The sequence below is a fragment of the Suillus clintonianus genome (genome assembly GCF_016758775.1).
Source record: "Suillus clintonianus strain FC179 chromosome Unknown DEU56scaffold_74, whole genome shotgun sequence".
NCBI lineage: Eukaryota > Fungi > Basidiomycota > Agaricomycetes > Boletales > Suillaceae > Suillus > Suillus clintonianus.
In genome coordinates, this window is record NW_024539298.1 from 86,015 (window position 1) to 112,315 (window position 26,301).

General features: G+C 49.3%; 5 protein-coding genes across 5 annotated transcripts; 2 read left to right on the forward strand and 3 right to left on the reverse strand.

Moving 5' to 3' along the window:
- Nucleotides 1–336: 336 nt before the first annotated feature.
- Nucleotides 337–3,376, reverse strand: DEU56DRAFT_915826 (uncharacterized protein; the record flags this gene model as incomplete). The annotated part of the gene is made up of 5 exons (XM_041357791.1): nt 337–508; nt 558–705; nt 755–2,840; nt 2,900–3,275; nt 3,321–3,376. The coding sequence occupies 5 exons, from the start codon at nt 3,374–3,376 to the stop codon at nt 337–339; spliced, it is 2,838 nt and encodes a 945-aa protein (XP_041205238.1).
- Nucleotides 3,377–4,098: 722 nt separating this feature from the next.
- Nucleotides 4,099–6,390, forward strand: DEU56DRAFT_758706 (uncharacterized protein; the record flags this gene model as incomplete). Its single annotated transcript, XM_041350257.1, is given in 9 exon segments — nt 4,099–4,390; nt 4,718–4,755; nt 4,808–4,965; nt 4,985–5,402; nt 5,454–5,754; nt 5,802–5,899; nt 5,984–6,013; nt 6,064–6,186; nt 6,220–6,390. The coding sequence occupies 9 exon segments, from the start codon at nt 4,099–4,101 to the stop codon at nt 6,388–6,390; spliced, it is 1,629 nt and encodes a 542-aa protein (XP_041205239.1).
- Nucleotides 6,391–7,023: 633 nt separating this feature from the next.
- Nucleotides 7,024–9,321, forward strand: DEU56DRAFT_742561 (cytochrome P450; the record flags this gene model as incomplete). Its single annotated transcript, XM_041348944.1, has 12 exons — nt 7,024–7,431; nt 7,492–7,535; nt 7,599–7,680; nt 7,729–7,802; nt 7,860–7,874; nt 7,933–8,231; nt 8,284–8,342; nt 8,397–8,436; nt 8,498–8,508; nt 8,558–8,734; nt 8,786–9,088; nt 9,160–9,321. 12 exons carry the CDS (start codon nt 7,024–7,026, stop codon nt 9,319–9,321), a joined length of 1,674 nt encoding a protein of 557 aa, XP_041205240.1.
- Nucleotides 9,322–10,470: 1,149 nt separating this feature from the next.
- On the reverse strand, nt 10,471–12,922 carry DEU56DRAFT_821153 (ammonium transporter AmtB-like domain-containing protein). The gene is made up of 8 exons (XM_041354100.1): nt 12,704–12,922; nt 12,455–12,651; nt 12,344–12,407; nt 12,189–12,291; nt 11,615–12,135; nt 11,464–11,555; nt 11,224–11,412; nt 10,471–11,159 (listed from the first exon to the last, which is right to left on the reverse strand). Exons 1-8 carry the CDS (start codon nt 12,726–12,728, stop codon nt 10,905–10,907), a joined length of 1,446 nt encoding a protein of 481 aa, XP_041205241.1. The 5' UTR covers nt 12,729–12,922; the 3' UTR covers nt 10,471–10,904.
- Nucleotides 12,923–22,640: 9,718 nt separating this feature from the next.
- On the reverse strand, nt 22,641–24,083 carry DEU56DRAFT_742552 (CHAT domain-containing protein; the record flags this gene model as incomplete). Its single annotated transcript, XM_041348943.1, has 1 exon — nt 22,641–24,083. A coding segment is annotated over one exon (1,443 nt), but the record flags the coding sequence as incomplete, so codon positions are not given.
- Between the last annotated feature and the right edge of the window lie 2,218 nt (nt 24,084–26,301).

Here is a 26,301-nt window from a genome sequence, read left to right on the forward strand (position 1 = left end):
TGAGCTGGCTTAAAGCGGTTCAAGCCGCGGTTCATAAATTTTTGGCTTGTGAAAGTTGTAGCTGGTTCACATGGCTAATGAATCGGACCAAGTCAGTGATCAGTGGCTTGGCTAACGGGTATCGCCAAACTTCTGGCAAACCGGTAAATACCGAACCGGAGCCAGCCATAGCCGAGCCGTGGCACTACTACTGATAATAGTTATCTTTCGCTAAGATGCGATACTCAGAAATGCGATACCATAGATGCGATGCGATAGATGCGATTCAATAGATGCGCAGACAATCAAATGTACCACAGGCAGATAATCAATTGTACTACGGGCAGCAGGTAGCGTCTACATTAAACCAGAGTGCATTGTATTGAAGACCTCTTTGTCAGAAAACGTATTCAAGTAGTATTCGTCGCAGATCTCCATCGCGTTTGCGGCACTAATCGTACGATCCATCTTCGACCCATACACAGGAATAAGCTTGATGGCACAGGTGACCACTGTGAGTGGAATGATGCTGCCGGTGGCCTGTGCCATCCCGATGATAGATGTGTTTCACGCGGTACATGCCAGCGCTCATATCCTCTGTAGGCGTTGCTGTGATCTGAAAGTACTGAACGTATAGCAGGGGAGAGTCTTCAAGATAGCGGGGCAGTGTATGACCTTTCTTCGTGACGGCTTGAAAAATGCAATGGACTTGTGCGATGTAGGTATCTGCACAGGCTTGTAAGTGCATGAATAACGACGGCAGTCAGATACTCACCATCGTTAGCAGGCAATTGCACGAGCACTGCGTCACAATTACCCAAAGGGAAGGTGTCCGATGGTGGAAACACTTGAACAATTTGGCTGGGCATCACGACTCGCGACTTGAAGGTAGATAGCAGCTGTAAACGAAATTTGTTCCATGTCCTGACTGAATCTCGTGTACAGGTCCAGGCCGTTGTCGGGGTGTTCTGGGACGAATCGTTGATATATTCTGTGAGCACCGCGCCGAAATCAGGGAGGGAGTAGAGAGATTGCAAATCAGTGATAGAAAGGGACTTGTGATCGGGGGAGACGGTGACGTGAAAAGCAGCATTAGCTTCAACGGACAAAATTCCCTTCAGAAAATGGTTTTGGATGGGATGCAGGCCATGGAAGTGCTTCTGCTCGCTGGGGAGCACACGCGCTATCCAGGCCAGTGTGGGATCTGTCTCTGCAACAATACTATCTTCGGTTGCAATCGCATTCACGAGCGGTGTGCCGTGCGAATGCAAGAGGGTATACAGATTGAAACGACACATGGTTTCATCGCGATTGAGTATCTGGACGACCTGTAGGGTAAAATTCCTGGCTTGGCGACTAGTCCGTTCGAAAGGAAATTTACAGTGCGTGATCAGGAGCCGTTCGCTGACATCGGCTGAGAACTGTAGCAAACTACCGATATCTTTGATAGACCCCGCAAAACTGTGAAACAATTCGATCTTCGGGATGGAGAAGTTGTTGATCGTTCCACTCTTGCCTCTCCGAGCACCAGTGTCGAGTATCGCTTGCTTCAGCCTATGAAACTCGCCGAGGGAGTGCACCATATCATCAATGGACGAGTCGGTATGGATGGGGCTCTGTGCCTGGTAGATGAACTCGGTGAGGAAACAGATAGCATGTACGAAATTGGGGGTTGTGTTCGCTGCGCCAGCGATCGTGGCAACGATGGTCCGTTCGATGTCGCGATGTTCTCGGCAGGTCATCTGGCTGATGTGGGAGATACCGGACCCAAAATGATGTGTCCCGACTCGTTTATGATGCGCCTTGTAGCGAGCATCGAGTTCATCCTCCCCAACAACCTCCTTGCACCATTTCAAAGGATGGTCGCCAAAATATTTGTGACACGTGTGAAGCAGTTCGCCGGGCAAAAAAGAGCTTGGATCTGCATACGGCCAATCTCTCCAATATGGCTGATGAACACCGCTGAGCAGCAATGCTTTGGCTTCACGTTGGAAGAGCGGTACATTCCATGGATCAACGCGTTGGCATAAGTCGTAGATGAGCTTGAGTGTGTGGTCACCTGTTCGACGGGGGAAAAGTTGTGCACTACCAAAGTCACTTTGGGTAGCCATTGTAAGTGGTGATGCGCTCTTTGAGACACAAGCAATGAGCTGTGCCTCAGGGAGATCGGCTGTGTATGCGACGAGTGGAGTGAAACAGTGCCGGAGATAACCCATGGGATCTGGCATGTATTCGCCGATCCTCGTAGCCACCTTGCATTTGGCGAATATCAAATCCATGCACTTGTGGAACAAACGAGCGTGGAGGAGCGTTTGAAAATCCCCGTGAACGTCAAACTTTGGAATCGGGATGAATGCAACACAACTCCATGCGTGAGCAGTGGCCTTCATCCGAACTTCAGATTGGATATTGCCGATCGTAAGGAACACTGGGTGCATTTCTAATCCACCTGACATCCTGGTTACGGGTGTTTTGTCCGATGCAAGGATGATTGGTATGATGGTTGCACCTTCTGGAAGGTTGTTCTGCAGAGCGCTGAGTGATTCTGCCTTACTACTAACAAAGAGCCATACCTGAATAGCGAAAGCCCTGTTGGCAGTAAAGAATTCGCCGTATTCGCGTTCAGAGCCGACCATAACAATGTGAGGATCGTACATCATATGGTTGGAAAATATTGGGTTTGCGAAGATATCCTTGACGACTTCGAGGCCGTCACGCCAGATTAGCTCGATTGGCCTTATGGTTGTGTAGTTGGTAAACTTGAGTGTTGTTGATTGCCACGCTGGGCCACTTGGTAATGCATCGATCCAGCCAAATAGCTGATCTGCGCTCTTGAAGGATGGGCTGGGTCTGGATTTAAACTTGTGCAGGGCTCATGGTCAGCGCAGTCAGAACTGCAGATACAGATAACACCGCTCACCCAATCTAGCTTCAGAAACTTGTTAATATCAGTTTGTGTCAACCGCTGGATGAGAAATTCTGCTAGTTGCCATTCAGCCTGATCAACGAAAGGGTACGATGAATTTATTGCTCTGCGGCGCCCTTGGTCTGAATCATGATCCTCCATTTCCTGTAAGACATTTCGTCCCCGTCCAAAAAGGTAGCCTGATTTTGAATGGTACTGGCCAGTGACCTCTTCCCGGTTGTTATCGCCTCGTTGGAAAGCTGGAGGGACTGGCAAGCGGTAAGTGGGCTCGCGGCTCCAACAAGAATGCGCCTGATCATTGAGATGATCTACAACAGCAAGGTTTGACGCGAACCCTAGTCGGCAATTTGGACATTGTACAGAGGGAACACTAACAAAGTCGGTCAGTTACTGCTGTACCATTTGATGAACTCACCTGTGATGATTTCGTATTTCCAGCCCAGTTGCAGCGCACCCTTCTGCCTGTTCCATCGTGGTGTGCTCATGGTCTGTTAGAAGAAAAATCACTAAGTTCTTCAAACTCCGACATCTCTTGCTGAATACTCACCACCGATAACGACGTCTAGACAGCGTTATGATTCCAGGTTCTCTCAATAATGCTCTTCCATCGTCTGTATCTGTTACATCAGGATCCAGTGGTCGAACTCGTGTCGACTCCTTCCAAATTTCTAACCCTTCCAAACCACTGGAAGAGAAGGTCATGACTTTGACCTCCCCGCCTTTAGAGCCCAAGTCGTTTCCCTTTCCACGCTCAGAGACCTACTCTCTGATTTCAAACCGCTCTGATTCCGAATCACTTATCGGCAGCACTCGCAGTTCCCGGGGTGGAGCGCGGTCTGCAAACAGAAGCCACCCGTACTCGCGTGTTGGCGCTCCCACCCAGCTGGAGCTACGTTTTACCCGCAAGGCAATTCAAAGAAACTCTGACATCACCCTTACTGATGTCATAAAGGCAAGCAGGCCTTTTATTTTGTAACTGATGAGTTTTTTAACTGCAGCAGGGGCGAGACATTTTTTTGAGCGGTCTCTCATCTTTGTCAGATGACACCATAACATTGGCGGCGCACACCAAACATGCTACACGAGAAAGTCTCCATCACAAGGTCAAGCAGCTCGGTTGGGAGATCCAGGAGGTACAATATAGCGAGCAACTTCTCAAAGTGTTTGAGCGGAAGGAAAAGAAGCGACTGAACATGGCAGAGTCAGATTTTCGCCTGTTCCAGAAGCTCTTAGTGGGCCGCGAACTTCCAGCGCTACAGCAGGATGCTGAATACTTGGAGGAATCACACGATTCTGAGCTCGAATCCCTAGCCACAGCTGACGAGCAGCTCTACCAAATCTCGTCAATCTCACCGCTTGCAAGACAATACGTCTCCCACAGGCTGCCGAACAGTAGTGACACAGAGTACGAGCCTGGTGAGGAGGCTTACGAGGAGGAACAATCTGACAATGGTTCTGTAAATAGTGATTACGGTGTTTTGGACGGTAAGAGAATATTCTCTACCCCCTAAAGCACAAAAATAGCTCACAAACCTACCCTTTCAGGCTGATCGTCGCCCACAAGTGTGGTCAGATGCTACCCATACTACTTTTTTGGTACCAATTCAAATACTTCTGTCGGCGCCCTACGACTCATTCCTATCGTGAAACCCTATTCTCATTTGTACAATGTACTATAGTGGTTTGAATAGCAGAAGCATGCATTTCATCGATTGTCGATGAGGGACAAAGTTCACCGCACCTTTTATGATTCAATGACTAACTAGCTATCTTACACCGCAACCACCATGAACAACTCTCCACCGCGACCAGCAAGATCCACTGCCAGGCGCAAGCCCAGCGCCGCAAGAGTAAGTACCTTTTTCAGCCTTTCGTTTCTGTTACTGACCATTGAATCTACAGAAAGGTTTCCGCCCGGGAATACACTCAGATCTTAATCCAAGCGGGCAGGCTGTCACGAATCAGCTTGGCTTAGCTGGCGACCGCGCAGCAACACCCACGGAATACCAGCAGCACCCGCAACCCACGCCTCAACCCCATTACCATCCGCAACCATCCCAGTACCATCCGCCTCCCCAGCCTCAACCCCAGTACCATCTGCAACCCCCTCCTCAACCACAGTACCATCCACTTCAACTCCAGTACGATCCACAACCTCCGCCCCAACCCCAATACCACCCGCAACCCGCAACCCCCGTTTCAACCCCCACCTCAACCCCAATACCACCCACAACCCCCACCTCAACCCCAATACCACCCACAACCCCCACCTCAACCCCAGTACCACGCTGATCGGAACGAGGACAGAGCAGTGGCAGAGGCGTACGCCGCCGCATTCACGCTACTTCGGGGTGGGTCGTCATCGAGGCTCCCACCACAGTCGGATTCGATTCAAGATGGCCCTTTGGCCCCATGGGGGGCCGCACGGCTCGTCGCCCTTGCACCCCTCCACCCAGGAGAGACGATCCACGGGGAAAGAACCCAGGGCGTAATCCGAGTAAGTCATCCCCCGAGCGCGCCCGTGACCGAGTATCCACCCGACACACAGACCCAAAAACATCTATTCGACACCGGGAGACGACGACGTAACGCTCGACTCCCCCCCACACCAGAAATACCCATGGCCGTCGTACCGAATCCTCCTGCTGTGCCAATCGCGGACCCACCTATCTCGAGACGCGTTAAGCTCTCGACAACATTAATGCGAAAATACAAAGAGGCTGCGAAGGAACATCTTCGCAGCCTCATCCTGAACGCGGATCCCAAAATGGACGGGGCTCCCGAAGACGAGCTTCGCAACAAAATGATCGATACCGCACTGCAAATCGCACAAACGAAAATCGGTCAAGGTAAGCTCATTCGATCCGAATTATCAAGACACTAATGAGTTTCATAGAGGAAATCGAGGATATCAAGGGGATCAACCACTATATGGTGGCTTCGTTAGCAGATATGCGACGAAGCTTCAAATCTTACGCTTTGAACACTGTTCCAGTTGGTTACCATCTACATCTACCATTATTTTCTGAGGAGGACCAGCCGGCGCACACGCGAGACTGAATCAAAATTCTACTCGAGGATTCAGAGTACTTGCACGAAATTGAACAGGTAAGTATCCTCATCAAATCAGTGGGGGTGTTTGGCTTACTTGGCCACAGACCATCGACGGCACAGAGATTAAACGGCCCCTGGAGAACAAGGTCCTCATCAACACGGTCATTGACCTGTTGAAAGGGGGCCTATCAGACGTGATACATGGTCCGCTCGATCGTTTGTTTGCAGTGTGTGGTGCAACAATTCGTTGCGTGCTACAGGCTTATCGAACTGGTCAATTCATTGATGTCTCGGTGAACTCTACTGCCTTTGATGATGCTTACCACGAAATCATAGCTTACATTACTACAACCATCCGTGCCTCGCATACCTTGCGTGAAAGGTTTGATTCTGTACAACAGGCAATTCTTAAACGAGTACTCGTGAATTAGTCGCAGTAGATTTGTGTAGCCCTCGTAATCAATGATAATTGAATCAATGTCTGATAATCATCGATTCGGAGACTGATTTGACGCTGATAATGTTGATCTCTTCCTCGCTTCCTCGTTTGTTGCAGTCAGATCTCCGTTGCTACATTTTTGGTCTAGTTACATACTAAATACAGCTCGACCGAGACTATACTAAAGATGGATCATAAAACGATGCTTGAACGACGAATTAAACTCTAGATGTATGATGTCATCTTAATGTGTGTCACGTGGTCTGATGCCCGTCTGCGACGTCTTTTTAATTTTATGATGACGGTCCAACCTGATCAATCATCAATCATCATTAAATGGACGAGTCGCTTCTTGTTGCGAGCTTCTCGCACGCTGTCAAAATTCCGGTCGCCTGGTATTACAGTTGAACCGGCGAGACCAACTAAACAGGGTCAATGCCTCACGCTAAGATATACGAGGTGAGGATGCCTGTCTAAAAAGCCTTCGAAAATGCCGTGGGGAGCATTTGAACGAAGGTACCTCAAACGAGGTAAGCATATTCCCCTCGCGTTGTATTCGGTTCACAAAATAATAAAAGGTCATCCAGTATTCTGTTACTGCCAGATCATACCCTTGTTCTCAACCATGGGTGTGTCGCAAAGCACGCACTACGGCGGGGACATTTGGCTTGCCTTGAAGGACCTCTGCCTCTCAGTGTCCCTAACAAGTTCAACGACACGTGTCTCAGTTCTGATACTGACGTCCCTCTATCTCCTGCAAGTGTATCGCCGAAACCAACGAATGACACGCATACGAGGACCTCAGAGCCCAAGTTGGGTGTTTGGCTTGTCCAAGACATTGCTAGATTCTATCGCTACTACTGAACTATACGAACGTTGGGCCGTAGAGTACGGTCCAGTGTACAGGGTTCCCATCGCCTTAGGAGAATCCAGGGTCATACTATGGGACCCAAAAGCGGTCTCTCATTTCTTTGCAAGAGACACGGCGTCGTATGAACAAACTCCGTTCAACAAGCTCGCCGTTAGCATCACTGTATGTCCCTCTACCTCTTTGCATAGCTATATGGTCATCGTGAGCTTCTGCGACTGACAGGTTGGACGAGGACTTTTGTGGTCTAATGGTGAAAGTCACAAAAGGTCTGAATTATGACCTTTTCGTTGTGCCGAGCTAAATTAACGTCATTCTCTCTCATTCATCAGGCAGCGCAAGGCTATCAACCCTGCCTTTGGCCCAGCTGCCATCCGGGGCTTAACATATATCTTCCAAGATTCCGCTCACAAGGTCAGCCACTAATTGTTCATCCGTCACTTGACTCAAAATTGGTCACAGACAATGGCCGCTTGGGACGCTGAGATAGGATCGAACCAGGGAACTCATTCCGCTGTAATTGATGTTCAACAATGGTATTTATTTTCTCTCCCAATATTTCCTGCTCGCGCACTCAGACATACATTTTGTAGGATGAATCACATTACGTATGTATATCCATGACTCTCTACTAGGCTGCTGTCTCATGCAACACCCGCCACGTAGACTTGACAGTTTAGGCATAGCCGTCCTGTCCCATGACTTCGGCGCACTCCATGGCCATCAGTCTGATGTCCAGTACGTCCTGAATGCGGCTAGTTCAGCTTCCAATGCTTCGCCCGACTTGGCCGTCCTTGCACAAATCTTTCCTTCCGTCCTGAGGCTGCCATTGCCTCACACACGGTTCTTCAAGAAGCTGGCCGTGAGTCTTGGTAAAATATGCAACGAGACGCTATCGCGAACGCGCAAAGCAAAAGAGGCTGGCGCCGCCGAGCAAGGGGACAAATCATGCTTGAATTTGCTTGGTGAGTTCTGCCCTTGATTTCCCGAATTGCAAACGCTAACACTGCTGTGTAGTAAAAGCGGAGGATTGTGGTGAGAGCGCGGGACTGACTCACGAAGAAGTGCTAGCCCAGGTATAATCATGGAAGTCCACGAAGATATGTGACACTGATTTCGATCTCCATCAGGCAAGAGTTCTACTTATCGCCGGCTTTGAGACTACCTCAGGTAACTTGTATTCGTCTAGCAAAAAAACACCACACGCTGACCATTCCTTGCATTTCATCAGTCACCATGACAGTAAGTTTTGAATCGTGCATTGCTTTGCCCACGTTTCTCAACTTCACAGTGGGCTTTGATCCAACTTGCGAGGAATCCAGACATGCAGATGAGGCTTCGCGACGAGTGTCTAGACTTTGGGTCAACCCCCTCATACGACGACCTCACGAATAAGCTTCCGTATCTGGACGCTGTAGTGCATGAAGTTCTTCGGCTCCACCCGTCGTTCAAAGAAGTCGCGCGATCGGTGCGTATCCAATAATCATTCAACACAACTCACTCGAACAGACTATGGCAGGCAATGGAAGAAGACGTGATCCCACTCAGTGAACCCATGCGTACGGCGGCCGGTGAATTTACTGACAGCGTATGCATCCCGAAGGGGACAGAGGTCGTTATCCCGCTCGCTGCACTCAATTGCTCAGTTAGTATGTGGGGGCCTAGCGCGAAAGAGTTCAAACCTTCCCGGTGGCTCAATGAGGACAAGGACAAGGACACGTCTGGGGCTAGAGAATCACTGCGTGGCTACCGTCGTTTAATGACATTTGGCGATGGCCCGCGGATGTGCTTGGGGCGCGTATTTGCAGTGACAGAGTTCAAGGTATGCAGCTGCTCACTTTACTGCGAGTTATTGGTTCCGATTCGTCTTGACCGTGTTTGGTCTCGTCCTAGGCCGTGCTGTTCGTGCTTGTGCGACACTTTGTGTTTGAGATGGTGGATGACCCTGGGGTGCAGATTGTGGAGAGTTCTGGGCCTTTGCCAAGGCCGCTTGTGGTGGGGAATTTTGCTGAGGTTGGAACTGTGCCTCTCCGGATACGCCGCTATGAGGTCTGATTGCTGTCTGTATACTGCTGTAAATATCACTATAGATCTCCGGATGTACCTATGTAGATAGATAGGCTGGAGCAGTGCACAATCCACATCCTGTCCATGTCCGCGTCATTCGATGGCCTCGATCAGAAAATGCCAGTCTATCATGTTTACGGGGAAGCAACCGCCGTTCTCAGACTGACCCAGAGGTCGAAGGTGAGTTTTAGTTTATCAATTGAATGCAGACACAGCAGAGATACGTACGTTGTGATAGTGGACTCGGCCTCCGGTGCTACTCACTAGCACTAGTGAAGGACGACACGTGCTGTACTGCTTACTTACTAGTAGGTGCTTATCTCCATCTTGCAAGTTGCTCCGCGTTCACAGAGGACCAGCATTCATTTCGGTTCGACATGCCAGCGTCACAATCGTATCTCCATCCGGGTCCGAGGGGGAGCTGCGACAGGGGCAACATCACGGCTCGATTATTGTTCCGTCGAAGGGGTTAGTTCAAAGGCGTACTCGCTTCCGTTGAAACACCAATTGTCATAACAAACGTAATGAGTGATGTCGATGAGTTGCCCTGTAAGTTTAATTACCCTTCCGCAGTGGCCGCCGGCACGTACTTTTATTCCCCAACGGTGCGTGTAACGTCAAGCACGTAATGACAAGACCTCAAAAAACCTCGTCAGCTGCAATTTTGACCTTTGACTTGAACCCGAGTTGCTAACATACCATAGGAACAGCGGGGACGAAACCCTGTCGAGTTGATGCGCACCTACTACAGGACAATGTCCTAGCGCTCGCCAACGCATCACCTTTCCACCACGCCATCCAGGCTTCGCGATTGTGTGCTTGGTTCAGAACACGCTGAGACTCTCCGAGTCTTTGCTTGTCCAGAGTACACACTCTGGCACGGGGGAGTCAGTATCAGCCAGCATGAGGTTTCACAGACGCGGCCGGGCGACCATTTAGCAAAGTGCTTAACCTTTTACACAAGCAGAAAATACCCTTACCGAGTCAAGAGCCTGAGATTGGCCTGAGATCGTGGAAAGGTACGTGAGGATGACGGGCCCACATCAGTACTAGTGGGGGTGGGTATCTCGATTCTCCGGTTATGTCTGCACCGGCGGCATCTGAATCCGATGAGCAAAGGGCAGCATCCGATGAGTTGGGAGTGCTTTTCTGAGGTTACGCATGTAATACCAGTCTAACACGCTTTTTATGTAAACGAACGAACGAGTTATATACCGCATGCCTCCGCTGTCCTGTTTCGGTGAATAATATACCACCTTACAACAGATAAAAAAATAAACAACCCTCGCGTCAAATCATCAAGAAATGACGTACGCACGCATGCCATCGACTCACATCTTTTTAAAAAAACAAAAGGAAGTAAAAGAGTCCCAATATGTAAAACGCGCATATTACTGTTGAACATGCCAAAAAAAATGTAGTAGATATACGCTAAGTAGAATGCCGCATCAAGAAAATCAACGAAACGAGTGGCAGACTTTCCTGCAGTCGTCTTTGTCTTCTCCAACTCCAACCACCGCCAACGCCAACCAACGCCAACGATTAACGTCGACGCCAACGCCACGACGCCCTCATGCCTCCCCAGAAAGCTGTTGCGGATCCTTCTCCTGCTCGCTTATCTGCGAAGTCGTCGCAACAGTGTTCCGCTGCTGCTCCCGACCAGCATCTGCGTTGTACTCGCTACGAGGCATCAGCTCGCTCTCAATACCAACATAATCATATGCAAATTCGCCCATCTCCGCATCGTCGACACCAAGGATCTCAGTCTCCTCGTCGCAGCGGAGGCAAAGACCGGGAATGTAGTGCATGATCCATAATATGATGGTCTAGATAGGAGTGAGAGTCAGATAAAGAAAAGAAAGAACGATGGGATGTGGTAATGGGACTGACGGTCATGACGAAGGAGTAAGCAAGCCCGGAGACGGAATCTGCGAGTTGAATGCCGAGTTGGCGGTAGTTGTGGTCGAGCCAGCCTCCGGGAATCGTAGTGATGCCGTCAGCACCGGCAATACTCGCCTGAGCAAAGAGACCGGTAAGGACGTTGCCGACAATTCCACCAATGGCATGGGATGCAAAGATCTAAGATAACATGAGCACCGGTAACCTTATGCACTAGAACGTTTCACCTACATCAAGTGTATCATCGTATTTGAAGTAAAACTTGAGCTGGGTAGCAAAGTTACAGACGGTCCCAGCCATGAAGCCAAATAGAACAGCAGCCGCTAATTATGTCCCAGAGTCAGGAATTTCCAAGCGAGTCTTAAAAAAAGCTGAAACTCACGAGAACCCACGAACCCTGAACCAGGAGTGATAGCAACGAGACCCGAGATAGCGCCAGAGCAGAAACCAACAACGGACCATTTGCGCTCAAGACGATAATCCCAGAACATCCAAGTCAAACCGCCAACACTTGCAGCAAGGTTGGTGACAATGCATGCTTGGGTTGCACGCAAGTTTGCGGAGAGGGCAGATCCGCCGTTGAAACCGAACCAACCGAACCAGAGGAATACTGTGCCCAAAATAACATAAGTTGTGTTGTGGGGTTTGTAAGCGAGGCGCTCTGTGCCGTATCCACGACGTTTTCCGAGGTAGAGTGAGATGGCGAGTGCGGCAGTACCGGAGGAGATGTGGACTGGGGTACCACCAGCAAAGTCAAGGCCACCAAGGACGAATGACCATCCTTTTGCGTTCCATGTCCAACAGGCGATAGGGTCATAGACGAGTGTAGACCAAGCGAAAACGAATGCAAGGAGAGGACCCAAGCGGCTGCGTTCTGCAACGGCACCGATGGCGATCATGGGACTGTAATTAAGTTAGATGAGGGGTCTGAATGAGATATGATGGTTATGACGTACGTGATAGCAGCGAACATAAGCTGGAAGACGCAAAATACAATGGCAGGTACTTTGACACTACCAATAGAAGGTTGGTCGAGTACATTTTGCAAGGCAAAGTATTCTAATGAATAAGGGTCAAAGGAGGGAAGATTGAATGTTGAGGAGAAGCATACTGAGGTTGCCGATGTAGGGGCTGGCAGTGTCGCTGAAAGCTAGAGAATAGCCCCAGAAGAACCACTATAATCTAGGTGAGCAAAGAAAGGGCGGCTAAAGTATTAACGGACCTGGAAGGAAACCACGGCAACGGTCATCATGCTGAGGTAGATCATATTGAGAGCATTCTTTCTCCTCAGTAAACCTGAGTAGAAGAAGCCAACACCAGGTATCATGATCCACACTAGAGCTGTTGAGGCCAACGTCCAGGCAATATCGCCCATATTGAAGACTTTTCCTGACCCATCCGACCATTCCAGGTCTCCAGCTGAGAAGCGATAGTGTTAGTATGATTTTTTGGAATGACGTAGGGTGCTCACAAGCGTCGTAGGTGACGTTCACCATGTTGCCTGATGCTGAGAGGGGAGCTTCTGCGGCGAATCGAGTCCAAGAAAATGAACTTGAAAATGGAAGATGAGCGTCCTTGAAAAAGGAGGGAAAAGGCGCTCTGTTAGTAGATATACGAATATCTGTGGGACCTGGAATGTCACAGCTTTTTTGCGTGAAATCATGCTGCACACTTTCTTACTTGGCAAGAGATAACGAGTTTTAATGACTAAGGATGTCCTTAGTTTTATCAACCAATCATTGCACGGATCAGGGGCAGCGCGGAGTATGAATTGAACTGAATGCCGTTCACATTGCTATGCACTTGTCCCTTCCAATAATTCATCGAACACGTAAACCTTACTATTTCCATGTCGTTCGAATACCCTTCCAAGTCCTCTGGGTCGCCAATCTGCTCACCCTGTTGCCAGTCTCGATCATTGATATCAAACTCGTTCCTGTGGATGATAAAAACACCGAAGTAGAATTATTTTCATTTGAACTTTTAAATTAAAATCAGATTATGACAACACCGATCTGACCCATTGTTATGCCGAAACCACTCCGACGGACATTCCCGCTAGTACAACTGATAACCATTGACGTCTATCACAGCACACTCATTCACCGTCTTCGGTCATTCTCTTCGCCTTGTGAGATCAATACCCGTCGGCTCATTCAGTGTGTCCTTTCTCATCATCCTAATCCCTTCCTCCGACTTGCCATCCCCATACTTGTACTTACGTACGTCCAGCTCCTTGTACTCGCCTCTAGTAACAGCCGATGCAGGGATGTGTGGTTGTCACGACCCGATTAGTACCCTTTCCAACATCCATACCATGAGAATCGTTGTCACCCCCTCGTGAGAGTTGGTGGACACCCGGATGAGGTAGAGCATTGACCGCGGACGTAGTCCCTGACGGAACCTCCACAGGAAGTTCTTGATTGGAATAGTGCGTCTCCTTCATCCTGACATCTTCATCACAATTTGCAGTGTCTTCTGCTGTACATCTGTGCAGCATTGTCGCATCTGTACATCCTGACCCTTATCTTGACTTCCACTGCTCGCAACTCCCCGTAAGCTATGTATGGCTATGTTACATTGTACCTGAGATTTGACATTGACTTTGCAGAGCTAGATTTCCTATTTCGTCAGTCAGTCACATGACGCCGCGGGAGAAGCACCTACAGCCGTGGTCAAAAGGTCAAATGGGTGCAATGTCCTCCCTCAAGCAACCACGTTCATATCCGACAGTGGGACCAATCCTTGCCGCATCCAAACGGCATACCAGAGTATATGGAGAACGGCCCCCACCCACCCACATTATCAATAATATCCACAAGCCCACTCCACTCCAAGGCGTAAATGCATGACTTACAAAGAATACTGCGATCACAAGGCGGCTATATAATATTAACGCCCAGGCGGGCGGCAGGAACATCTACATAGAACGTCTGCTCACATGTACCCAGCATGCCGACGTCAACAATATGAGCAGGACCTCACAGAGACATCGAAAAATCAGCCCCACTAGGTAGTCCAGAGGATTACTTCGAGCGATTCAGATCACAGCCACACAATCCACAACAGGGATCTTCGACGCATCTGCATCGCATTCTAGAGCATCATCAAAGCTTTAGAATTGAAATATCGCATCCAACCAATGACTAGACGAGATCACCGCTGATCGATGATCAATGACGACGCTCAAATGACGTTTAACCCACGGAAATCGGACTCGAACCACACGGCTAATCAATTATCACGTTCCTTCCCCAGATCATGCACTAAATAAAAATACATGCAATACCTGCGCAGTAGGTGTGCGATGATGTGGACATCCTGCCGCTGGCACGGTATAAATAGAACCAGAAATCCCGTCCAACATACGCCGTCGTGGTCTGAGCCTTCTTAAATCTTTGCGCTCGAGATACGAAACACGGTTTCCGAGTCACTGAGTCGGACTCCAATAGCACCGCGCTCGCATGAGCTCATCGTTCGGAACGCTAGCATACGAGGGAACAGGCGAGCCGACAAACTGTCAAACCTAGACACCCGTGGTATACTCGGACTCGGACTCGGATTCACCCGTCGAAATATTCAGGCTAAGACTACCATGACAAAGGCAAGAATCCACGAGAGAGACGGGGGATAGCACGGTCGATTCGCAAACACGCTCAACACGTCTATTCAAATCCACGGGTGCATGGATGCCTGAAAAATTCAAAAGTAGACACGCGAGCCTTGTGCATGCGTATAGGGGGAATATCACCGATCACGGACGACGGGGTATAATGGAATTCATTGTCAATCATACGAGTATGTCAAACGTTCTCGGAGACTGCCTTGCGCGGCGTCTCACGGGACCTCACTGTTCTCAGCACAATTCTGGAAATCGAAGAGGGCACCGAGGTACTTACTGACCGACATTCATCCATCCGGGCGTCTCAAACGATTGTAAAAGAGCACGAGGAGACGCTGAAGGAGTGGGAAGCGATATCAGTGCAGATTTATAGCATATCGATGCGGCATGTCCTAGTACTTTATGCATTACGATGTTTCACAAACGCTGAACCATATACTTGGAACTTCACCGGGCTCCAGTCCACCAATCCACCGTTAGAGTTTGGCAATTTCACCTCATCGTTCGTCATACAAGCAACAACTTGCGCTCGGATCATTACAGGTACGTATACATACATATAAAAATACACCACCACCATGTCCGACACGGTCGTAGCCATCTATAATATATATAAAACATCAATTCTCGAGACTCGAAACAGAACTTTATTTTTCTTCACACTCAAACTCCACACTTTCGCCTACAGACTCACGAGAGGGGTGTGGGAGAAGTGAATTTGACGGGAACGTCTGTTTGGATCCCACCTTGGGACGACGCCGGGAGCCTTGTGTTTTCATTTGAGACTGTGATGTATGAGAATGCTAATTAGTAATTACTAGGACGTCCAAGGGCTCTTGTGCCCTACGTAGTACCATCGCCCACTTCTGGACTCTGGAGGCGCAAATGCTTGAATGCGAGGAGATTTACATTCCAGGAACAAACGTCTGTGGTCTTCCTAGGGGATTTCAGGACAAGTTTGGCAAGTCTAAAATTCCCTTGTGCTCAGTCCTAGTGCAACAGTCCGCGCCGGTGGCGAGCCCCTGAACCTGAGATCAACTAGATGTGACGTGCCGTCGAAACTTGACGTCGCCACATGGTGACTGTCACTTTTTCCTGTAATATGTGACGTACGGGAGAGCCACCAATCACAAGCTTGTGTATGAGCGCGTAAATGGTTTCTTGAGGTTTTTCACCCTTTCTCTGCGCTACAGCGACGGAAGGGAGCTACTGCTTCACTTATAGCTGCTGACGCTCTTTTGTCAAGATGTTGTTATAGTCGGTCTGCATCTGCGTCAATCCCTTGTTGTCCATCCCATTGGAGGCGATGTCAGAAGATATCTATATCTAAGTATGTCCGACGTACGTCTCAGAGTCATAGACCCGATCGACGATTTTTTGGGCTCGTGCAAGTCGTGAAGCTAGGCGAAAAGCGGAATGTGAATAACGAATAAGAAAAAGTTTCTTGCTGATCTCGACTTTCGAGCATTGCACACTTCTACTTCTACTTCTACTTCTGCGGCTGCCCGTCGGATGAGCGCAGCAGTGGAGTGAGTGCAAGGTGAGTGAGCGTCGACGTGTGACCGTCCATTTGACTGTTGAGATCTCTCGTTCTTGTATTTTGATCTGGATTCTGCGGTGCTGTTGTGTGCCCTTGCGCATGGACGAGTGGAAGACTGGAGTTCACTGAGTGCTTACTACTGACTCCTGAGTGGACGGTCCTGTGCTGCAGAATGCCGCTAATTTTTAGAAACAAATCAGTATTCTAGACGAGGGAGAATTCGACCCCACCGCACACACGTGCACAAGGTGTACGATATCCTCGAAATACGAAAAGTATATATGAACGGGCGTCACCTCAGGCTCTAGTAAGAGCCGATCGAGTTGCTTTCTCCGAGGACACCTCAGCAGTCACGGTGTGAACCACGGTCAATAAGCGTTCGGAACAAGTTCGGAATGATGCCTGATCCAGGAGGTCCGTCGGAAAGCTGGAATCCGTCAAACGCTGGCATGCCAATGCGTCTGAGATAAGCTTTTGAGATGGTTGGTTTGGTTGCACTGGCAGTCCTGCCAACCGTTGATTGGACATTGGACATCATGTTGGGCGAAGAGGCGCTATTGAACTCCATCTGGATATATATGGTTTCTGTGCATTTCAAGATCGTAGAGCCCCGGAGGCTTGAAGTGTTCAGGATCATTGTTTAGGCTAGGTTGCGTAGTGTCCTCGAAGTGGTTCAGGGATCAGGAATATCCAACCTTTGTTTGTCAGTGTTTGACAAGAAATTTCAGTTCATGCTATTTGCATTGCTATCATGCGTAGAAGGGAAAACCTCGCCTACCTCCCTAGCCTCCTTTTATCTCTGCTTTGAGACGAGCATGTCAGATAGAACAGTGAGTTCAGAAATGTTGCAGAAGATAATGCGTGTATCGGCGACAGACTGTGGAGGCTCGCATGTCGGGCGTGAAAGTTGTTGAGGAGCCTTCGAATCCAGCGGTGGACCTACGAGACGTTGCACATCATGATGCAGGTACGATCTTTTATCTAACTGTCATATTGTGGTCATTTCACAGTCTTCAGTTATATTCTTCCGTTCTAGAGGTAGCGATGCGTGCGTTATGTGATATTACAGATGTGCTACAGCTGTTCATGGGTCTTGACAGTACGCTATGTCACTTGCAAAGTCATGAATGCACATGCGGGATCCAACGTGAATGACGCGATGAACAATGTCCGTAATCCTGTGTGGACATTCAAGATTGCAGACCCGCTCAATGATCTATTCATTTTGCTGTTTCATGTGTCGAGGTATGTTCCATGGCGGTGTGTTCAAGGAGGTCTTGGTGTCAAGATGAACCTGCGTTGTATAGGAACAACTCACGCCAGCGTTGACAGACATCGTTCTAGATTGTAATCCAGAGGTGCGAACGGCCGGGGCTCAAATACGTCTGGCTCTGCGTGAAAAAAGGCGAGTCACATCAGGCTCTGATGTCATCTTGCGCTAAAGCACTTTTGGTCGAAAATACTTAGAGAGTGGCACTAGCCACGTAAAAAATACAATCCGAAATCTTACTTGTGATCGACGTAATACTCAAATGCATCGCACTGTGACAACGATAACCGCCTTATCTTAGCGCTCACTGACAAATTTGGATCATAAGAAAGGCGCTGGAAAATACAGCATGCACAGCCCACCGTCTCTTCATCTCTTCCACCATCTCTCCACCCCCTCGACTATTCATTTTGCGCGTTATCGAAGATTTCATTGCTGTCAACCCGTCTGTCAATCACCCATCGTTTCGAAACATTGTCATGCTCCGCGAAGAGGTCGAGTCAAGCACATCAACAAGACGGAGAGATGGAGAACGAGGAGTGATGTTGGACTCACCGGCAATTGGGGCACCTCTTCGGACGCGCACGAAAGACCCGCCACCCTATGGTGCACAGCACCGCCAGAATGCACTCTGGAAAGGTGAGCAATCGTTTTGTGATACTCGCTGACTTACTCAACGAGATGCAGGCGGGAATACAGCTCTACCTCCTCAATGGCACCAGTTTCAGGTGTTGGATACTGAACCACAATATCAAGATGACACACTCACACTGGTTTCCTTGAACCGACCTTTACCAGGAGTGCGTCTAGGTGAACGAAGAATGTGCCGTTAAGAGGAAGGAACTCATGGTTAAACATAGATGATCCCGAACAACTCCTTCCCGGATGGGAATGGCACATCTCACCCCTCGGTCGGTCCTACTTTGTCAATCACGATACTCAGACCACATCATGGACGAAACCAAAGCCAGAACGTCCACCAGGGAGCTTGACGCCGGAGCGTGTCATCGAGGGTCACTCCAAATTCATATGGAGCCTTATTTTCTTGGGTACCAGTTGCCATATAATGAGCGCGTCGGACGATGGTTCAATTCGTCAGTGGACAACAGACGGAGAGTTTGTGGGGAGGCCTTGGAACGGTGACGGAGGATCGGTACTGTCAATAGCGGTGCATCCAGATGAAACAATGGTCGTGAGTGGAAGCATGGACGGCAGGCTACGGCTGTGGAACATCGGGAAGGGCAGCGCGGTCGGCGACCCGTGGGAGGGGCACAATGATCCAGTGAGGTGCCTCGATTGGTCTTCCAATGCACTGGAGATAGCAAGTGGATCGGAAGACGGCACGATACGACGCTGGAATCCGAATACTGGCCGGCAAATCGCGATCCCCATAGAGACCAGTCATGGCTGGGTGGAAGCTGTCAAATACTCTCCGCAATGTGACAAATTCACGAGTGGCGGTGCGGACAGTATAATCTGTGTGTGGTCCAAGAGCGGTGAGCTGCTCATAGAGATACAGGGACATGACCACGACGTGATATCGTTGTGTTGGTCCAAGGACGGTGCACATATATTCTCCGGGTCAAGCGATTGGACCATCCGAAAATGGCGGTCAACTGATGGAGAGGAGCTCGTCGTTCTTCGGGGTCATACCAACATCGTCAGATCCCTGTGTCTGTTACCTGATAAAAGCCATCTCGTCAGCGCATCAGAAGACTACTCAGTTCGCATCTGGGACCTCAAGACCAATCAGCAAGTCGGAGATCCACTCTTGCACGATGATGAACTGTTCACTGTTGTCGTGTCTCCCGATGGAAAATACATTGCCACTGCTGGATTGGACGCAAAGATCTATCTATGGAGTGTGGAGGCAGCAGTCAAACAGCAGGGTGGTGATCAAGTTGCTGTGGGTATGCGCATTGTTGTTGTTAGTGTCTTTTCTAACGGACATCGGGTCTCATTCAGAGTGACGCAAAACTCAAGGCAAGTTGTCTCTTCCTCTCTTTCACATTGGATCTCAGTTCTTTACCAGGAACGCACAGCTTCATCTATAGACGTGCGCCAATCAGTTGTGGACAGCCTGGCTTTTAGCTCATTTATCTTGGTAGATGTTTATCACCCCTCGCATTCCTAAACAGAAGGCCAAGAACGGCTTGGCTAAATATGTGGGTCTAATCATATCTTTCTCCAGCTAGGTTTGCTAGCTTAACATTGATGCAGGGTGAAGATTTCTGGAGCAATGATACAAGTCCGTCAGCTCCGCTCGCGGGCCCAACGCCTCCCCTTCATGGGCGTAGTTTTTTCAATTCCCTGCGCTTCGGTACCCAACCTGCAAATGTGCCACAATCAATACCGCTCGAGCCCCGGCGTTGGAATTTCAGCCTGTTTCCTGTTGGAAGGTCTATACGCACCGTCGATGTAGCACCCGGTCGCAAGAAAAATGTAAGTGGCTCGGCATCGCTCCTTTTGATACCATTTAAATACATACGTTTGCAGAGAATTGCCATTGCCCCTCCCACCGCTGCAGAATTGGCCAAAGCAGAATTGGCTGCAGCCACGCAACATGCGAGTGAGAACGAAGCGGCCAGTTTACCGCAACAAGGTCAACCTGCGCCGGGGACACAAGCGTCTCAAGGACGACCGACAGAAATAATTGCAGCTATTGAACGTATAAGCAGCAACGAGCCTGGCAGTTCAATGCAACAAGCTCAACCCGCTCCAGGGACCCAAGTGTGTCAAGGACGACTGACAGAAACACATGACTCAAGCGGCGGGACGGGAGAAGTTTCCTATGGAGTTACGTGCTGTGGATTGTTCTTCAGTTGTGGTCGTCCCACCTCGCATCAGTCGTGAGGTCATTTGTTAACATTCTCGATAATTTTCGGTCTTGCCTCTTGTGGGCGTTTACAGACTATCATCGCACTTAGTCATAGACCTCGTACCGCCCTGCGTGAGCATTGCATTTTGCTTGTCTAGATGCAAGCCATACAGCTCCCCAAGTTATTTCAGTCTTGTAAAATAATTGGACCGCGACAACACATACCTTGTATACGTCGAAAGTGTTTGGATCGTTTCCGACAACAACAATTGGCATCAATGGATTATGATGTCGTGCCGCAGTTTCATTTACACATTAAGGTTGAACGTTGAAGGGTCATGTATTCCAGAGAGGGAATGCGCAGAGAATTGTAAAGTAAGTTTAAAACAACTGCGTGAGAAACATATGCAGGCCAGCGGTACATTAAGCAAATATTAGATCAAGGGTTCCAGACGGATGGTTGGCTGGTAGTGATTTACGTAGGATATATATGGTTTCTGTACATTTCAAGATCATGCGTATTGTCCTCGAAGTGTTCAGGCGATCAGGTATCTATGATATTTAACAACACGTAACAGTTTGTCAATGTTTGACAAGAAATTCAATTCACGCCATCATAGTACTTCTTCTACTTTCCTCACTTTCTCCAGCCTTTCATTTCCCTCCTTCAGTTTCCCAAAGGCCCCGCTTATGCTCTCTGAAATTACTATAACGAGAGACTCCACTTATCACAGCGCCCAATAACAACCTGTACTTCAGCGATCTCTGAACCGGCTTGATTAGCAGACTCGGTGGGTCCCAGGCATGTGTATATGCCTCGACGAGTTCTTTGCTCTCCTTAAGCCATCGCGAGAATTGCGACGTGGGATGCTGCGGCAAGCTGAGGACACCGATGTGTGAGTGCGCGAGGGTGTGCGGTGATGTCAATCGTGTATGGGGCGCAAAACGCGGTACCTGGTTGGACGTTAAGCATTGTGAAGTCACGCCTAATATCTAAAAGGACAAAGTCACCACCTTTGGGAAACCCCCACCTACTCCACAGCCTCCTTTTATCGTTGCGTATATCGGCGACAGACAGTGGAGGCTCGCACGTCGGGCGTGAAAGTTGTTGAGGAGCCTTCGAATCTGGCGGTGGGCCTACGAGACATTGCACATGCAGGTACGATCTCTTATCTAACTGTCATATTGTGGTCATTTCACAGTCTTTAGTTATATTCTTCCGCTCTACAGGTAGCAATGCGTGCGTTCTGTGATATTGCAGATGTGGTACAGCTGTTCATGGGTCTTGACAGTACGCTATGTCACCTGCAAAGTCCTGAACGCACATGCAGGATGGTTCAACGTGTATGACGCGATGAACAGCGTCCGTAATCCCGTGTGGATATTCGAGACTGCAGACCCGCTCGGTCTTGGTATATGCGCCATTCTGTACTTCCTTGCAAACATCGTCTATTGCTCAGCTCTTTTGTATCTGCACAACCAACGAAACTGAATGGTATCGATAGTAGGAAACTGATAACTCTAGCATCACTGCTGTGGCGTTGTTTTTCAGGAATTCTTTAATTCCGTCGCGGAGCGTGCGCTTTGCTACTCTCAAGTGAGCTCGATGTCCTGAGTTTGAGGGTTCCCTGACTTACCGTTTTCATGTCAGTGCTCTTGGAGTGAGTCTCGCGTGTTTTATATCATGATCTCTGTTTGATGATGGGGCCATATAATGTTATTCCTGTGGTAAGTTGAAGGATGCTATCGAAATGTGTCGCTCAAGAACTTTTCATCTATACTTTTAGCCATTCCCTTGAACCAGCTTCGAATCTTGCATGCGCCAAGGATCCTGACAGGTGATATGCACCAGTGAAAATGACTGTTGCAGAGGGAAAATCACGACTGCAGTGATTGGACTTGGAGGCTGAGGCGTGAGGATGGTTAGGTGAGGTAGCCAGGAGATGATCTCGCGAACAGTCAAATGCTACACATGCTGTCGTCGAGCAACCAATGGCGTAGACAAAAGCACTGACTTCCACAACGAAAACAAGATGACTGGAGCAGACATAGCAGGTAATTCAGTGCTTCCTACAACCAAACGTACAACATAGACGAAAGAGAATGCAATATAGAGAACTTGTGAACCAGTACAGGGATGAAAGCAATACAGTAGGACCTACACACCAATATGAATGAAAACCATCCTCTGCTCGAGCGGCACTTTCGTCGTCACGGCGTGTGTAGCGTGGTTGAGTGCCCAGGCCGCCTTCGTGCAGTCCATGACGCTGGAACCATCCTCCAAATCCTTGAACATATTCTCGTAGAAGGCTTCAACAACGTGTTTTGCGAGAATGTCACTGACCCCCCACAGCATGCCGATGACGCTCTTGAAACCGGAAAACTGGAGTCCAGCTGCAAGGTGGATGGCTTCGTCGGGCGTCTCCTCATCGCCAACGGCGGTATGACACGCCGACAAGAATGCGAACTCAGCATGCGGAATGTTTATCTCCATAATATCGAGCAGCGTGAGGGGTTTGTCTCTCATAGCAAAACATGAGTTATAAGGCTGCTCAAGGTCTTGCTTTCCGTGACAAGCGAGGTGCATCCAGGTGTTGCATCGCAAAGCGTTGAGTGCACCTGCTTGTGTGGCTTCATCTTTTGAAATATTAGTGAACTCGACGTTGGGAGGAACAAGTGTATGGACAAGCTCAAGCTCGCCGTCGACAGCGGGGAGCACGTCGCCTTGCCCTGCGCCAGGTCTGCATTGTCCAATTGCTGCGAAGGACGGAGTCGCGCGCGTCTTCATCGCCTGCCGAGCTCTAATCAGAGCTGAAAGTGTGGGCGTATAAGAGCAGATGTAGAGATCCTCTAGGCATGGTCCTTTCCTAGAGCGATCTGGGGTCATTCGGAAGGGATTAGCTGCATGGAGAGGGATAGACGTGAAGGCTGCCGTCGGACACAGCCATATTCGAGACCGATGCTGCAATTTCAGGTCACGCCGGAGGACGTTGACGATGGGTAGCATGATCTCGTCCCACACTATCCGCAAGAGCACTCGCAACTTCTTCCTCGGCTCATCGGGGCGCATACGAGCCGCGTGCCGTATTGCCGTAGCGAAATCTTCCTTGAGCTTCTCCAGATGTGGGAGAGTGATGCGCGGGAAGTGAACGTGATGGGGCTGTCCTGATGTCGGGACAACTATAGCGCTGCATGAGTATCCGCTCGCAATGAGGATGATAACTGGACCATGGCGCGCTGCCACTTGCAAGTCTTTGTACGAAGGTGGGAGCAGGAACCGCGAAAAACCTTGAAGAGTGCGTATCTCAGTTACCGCAGCTTCCCATTGAGGCGTAATTCTCCTATACTTTGTTGCTGCTACTTCAGCTGCAATTCTGTCAGTGATGGTTGCAGAACTCTGAGCGGCGTTGGAAACGCGCTTGCTCAGCTCTGAAAATTTATGGGCTAGATGTGGATGTCCCGATTTGAGATCTTCAACTGGAGTCTTGAGTCGAGAAGCCAATGTCCACTGTTGGCCACGACCCTGCTCCACCAGTTCGACTGCGTGTCGTAGGTTGTCACGACATATGGCACACGATGCTGCATCTACAGGTAATGATCTTGCATAATGGAAGGCAGCGGCAGCTTCGCGTCGTGAAGTTGGGAAGGGATCGGTCTGGATGGGAAGGTGCTGGTAGATTAGGACGTACGCAGGGATAATGCGAACGGAATTCAGAAGAAGGTCGGTATTAATGTTGGGAAACTTCTGTGAGGAGTATATGGAGGCGTGTTGTTGTCATTTGGAGAAGAAAAGGCATCGCGGGAGTTTATTAATGTGCTCGGCACGTTTGTTAAAATCCAGGAGATCTGAGGACCAGGAGAAAATCACTACGCCTCCAAGCTTCGTATTGCCCGCCCGTCGACATGGGATATCCTCCAGCAGGAGATTGCAGGTGGGTATTTGTCACCGTTTGAACAGTAGAGAAGAGCTTTCGGGATTGTCGTAGGTAGCGTGCATGCATTATATGTAAATGAATGCGTGTTAATGAGATTTCTGAAGGGTTTGAACTTCGTGTTTTGGTAGAATTCAAGGTTAGCTGCATGGGGGCGTGGCTATTTTGACGCGGTCCTGCCGCGCCTGCCGCGGTCGTGACGCGGCTGTGACGCGGCGTGACGCGCAATTGACGCGACCTGACGCACCATTGACGCGGCACTAATGCAACAAATGACGAACGAACCTTGACGCGGCCGAGTGAAGTTGGTTTTGAACATTCGCTATTTATTCATCGACTGACTCAGGCCATGCATAGAGCTACTAATCAAACAAGAACTATTTTCTTTTACTCCCTCTCTGGACTCTCTGTGGGCCCTTGCGACGTTTCACGGCAACAAGTTCTTCTTCAGCCAGCAGCGAAGGAGCTGCAACTTCAGCTTCTGACGTGGCGTCGGAATTATCGCTGAACAAGCGGCCATGCTATTGATTGCGCGAGTAAGAAAAAGCAGGTAGTGTTCAAGTTTCCTCACCTCTAATTCACTCTCACTGTATTCTCGTCCGCCAACCCATTCACTAGGCACATTGTGTTAATGAGATTTCCGACTGCATGGAAGTTTGTTCTTGACTCCCACGTTCGTGTTTTTCAACCACAACAGGCATTTTCTGCAGAGCACTCTAGAAGACACCTCAGAGGACAGTACTACGTGCAGCTATGATAGGCAGCCTTTCCTATTCTTTCATAATGGCATACCACTCACCTCATGGCATAGAAATCTGCACAACGACGCATATGGTGTCCAGTCTTTAATTCAGTGACGTGAGCAACTGATGACTGGCAGATGGTTTATGATGCCTCGGCGCATGGGACCTGCAATTCAAGTGGTCTATTGAGATTGTTGTTTCATGCGTCGGGGCATGATCCATGTTTTGTGTTGAAAAGATGGGAATCCAGAGGGAGGGCGCACCTACGACTCGCTTTGCGTGAAAAAAAGGTGAGTCACATCAGGCACTGGTGTCATCTTGCGCTAAAGCACTTTTGGTCAAAAACGCTTAGAGAGTGGCACTAGACATGTAGGAGGTACAATCCGAGATCTTACTTGTGATTGACGTACTACTCAAATACATCGCACTGTGACAACGATAACCGCCTTATCTTAGCGCTCACTGACAAATTTGGATCATAAGAAAGGCGCCTGCAAATACAGCATGCACAGCCCACCGTCTCTTCATCGCTTCCACCATCTCTCCTCGCCCTCGACTATTCATTTTGCGCATCGTCGAAGTTTTCATTGCTGTCAACCCGTCTGTCAACCACGGCATCGTTCGAAACTCTGTCAATCATTGTCATGCTCCGCGAAGAGGTCGAGTCAAGCACATCAACAAGACGGAGAGATGGAGAACGAGGAGTGATGTTGGACTCACCGGCAATTGGTGCACCTCTCCGAACGCGCGCGAAAGACCCGCCACCCTATGGTGCACAGCACCGCCAGGATGCACTCTGGAAAGGTGAGCAATCGTTTTGTGATACTCGCTGACTTACTCAACGAGATGCAGGCGGGAATACAGCTCTACCTCCTCAATGGCACCAGTTTCAGGTGTTGGATACTGAACCACAATATCAAGATGACACACTCATAATGGTTTCCTTGAACCGACCTTTACCAGGATTGCGTCTAGGTGAACGAAGAATGTGCCGCTAGGAGCGAGGAACTCATGGTTGAACATAGATTATCACGGACAACTCGTTCCCGGATGGGAATGGCACATCTCGCCCCTCGGTCGGTCCTACTTCGTCAATCACAATACTCAGATCACGTCATGGACGAAACCAAAGCCAGAGCGTCCA

Coding starts and splice junctions, on each gene's coding strand:
- DEU56DRAFT_821153 (XM_041354100.1), bottom strand. CDS start 12,728: ATGGTGAACGTCACCTACGACGCTT. Junction 11,556..11,614: donor TTCAGGGTTCGTGGGTTCTC/GTGAGTTTCAGC, acceptor GGACATAATTAG/CGGCTGCTGTTCTATTTGGC. Junction 11,160..11,223: donor CTTACTCCTTCGTCATGACC/GTCAGTCCCATT, acceptor ACTCCTATCTAG/ACCATCATATTATGGATCAT.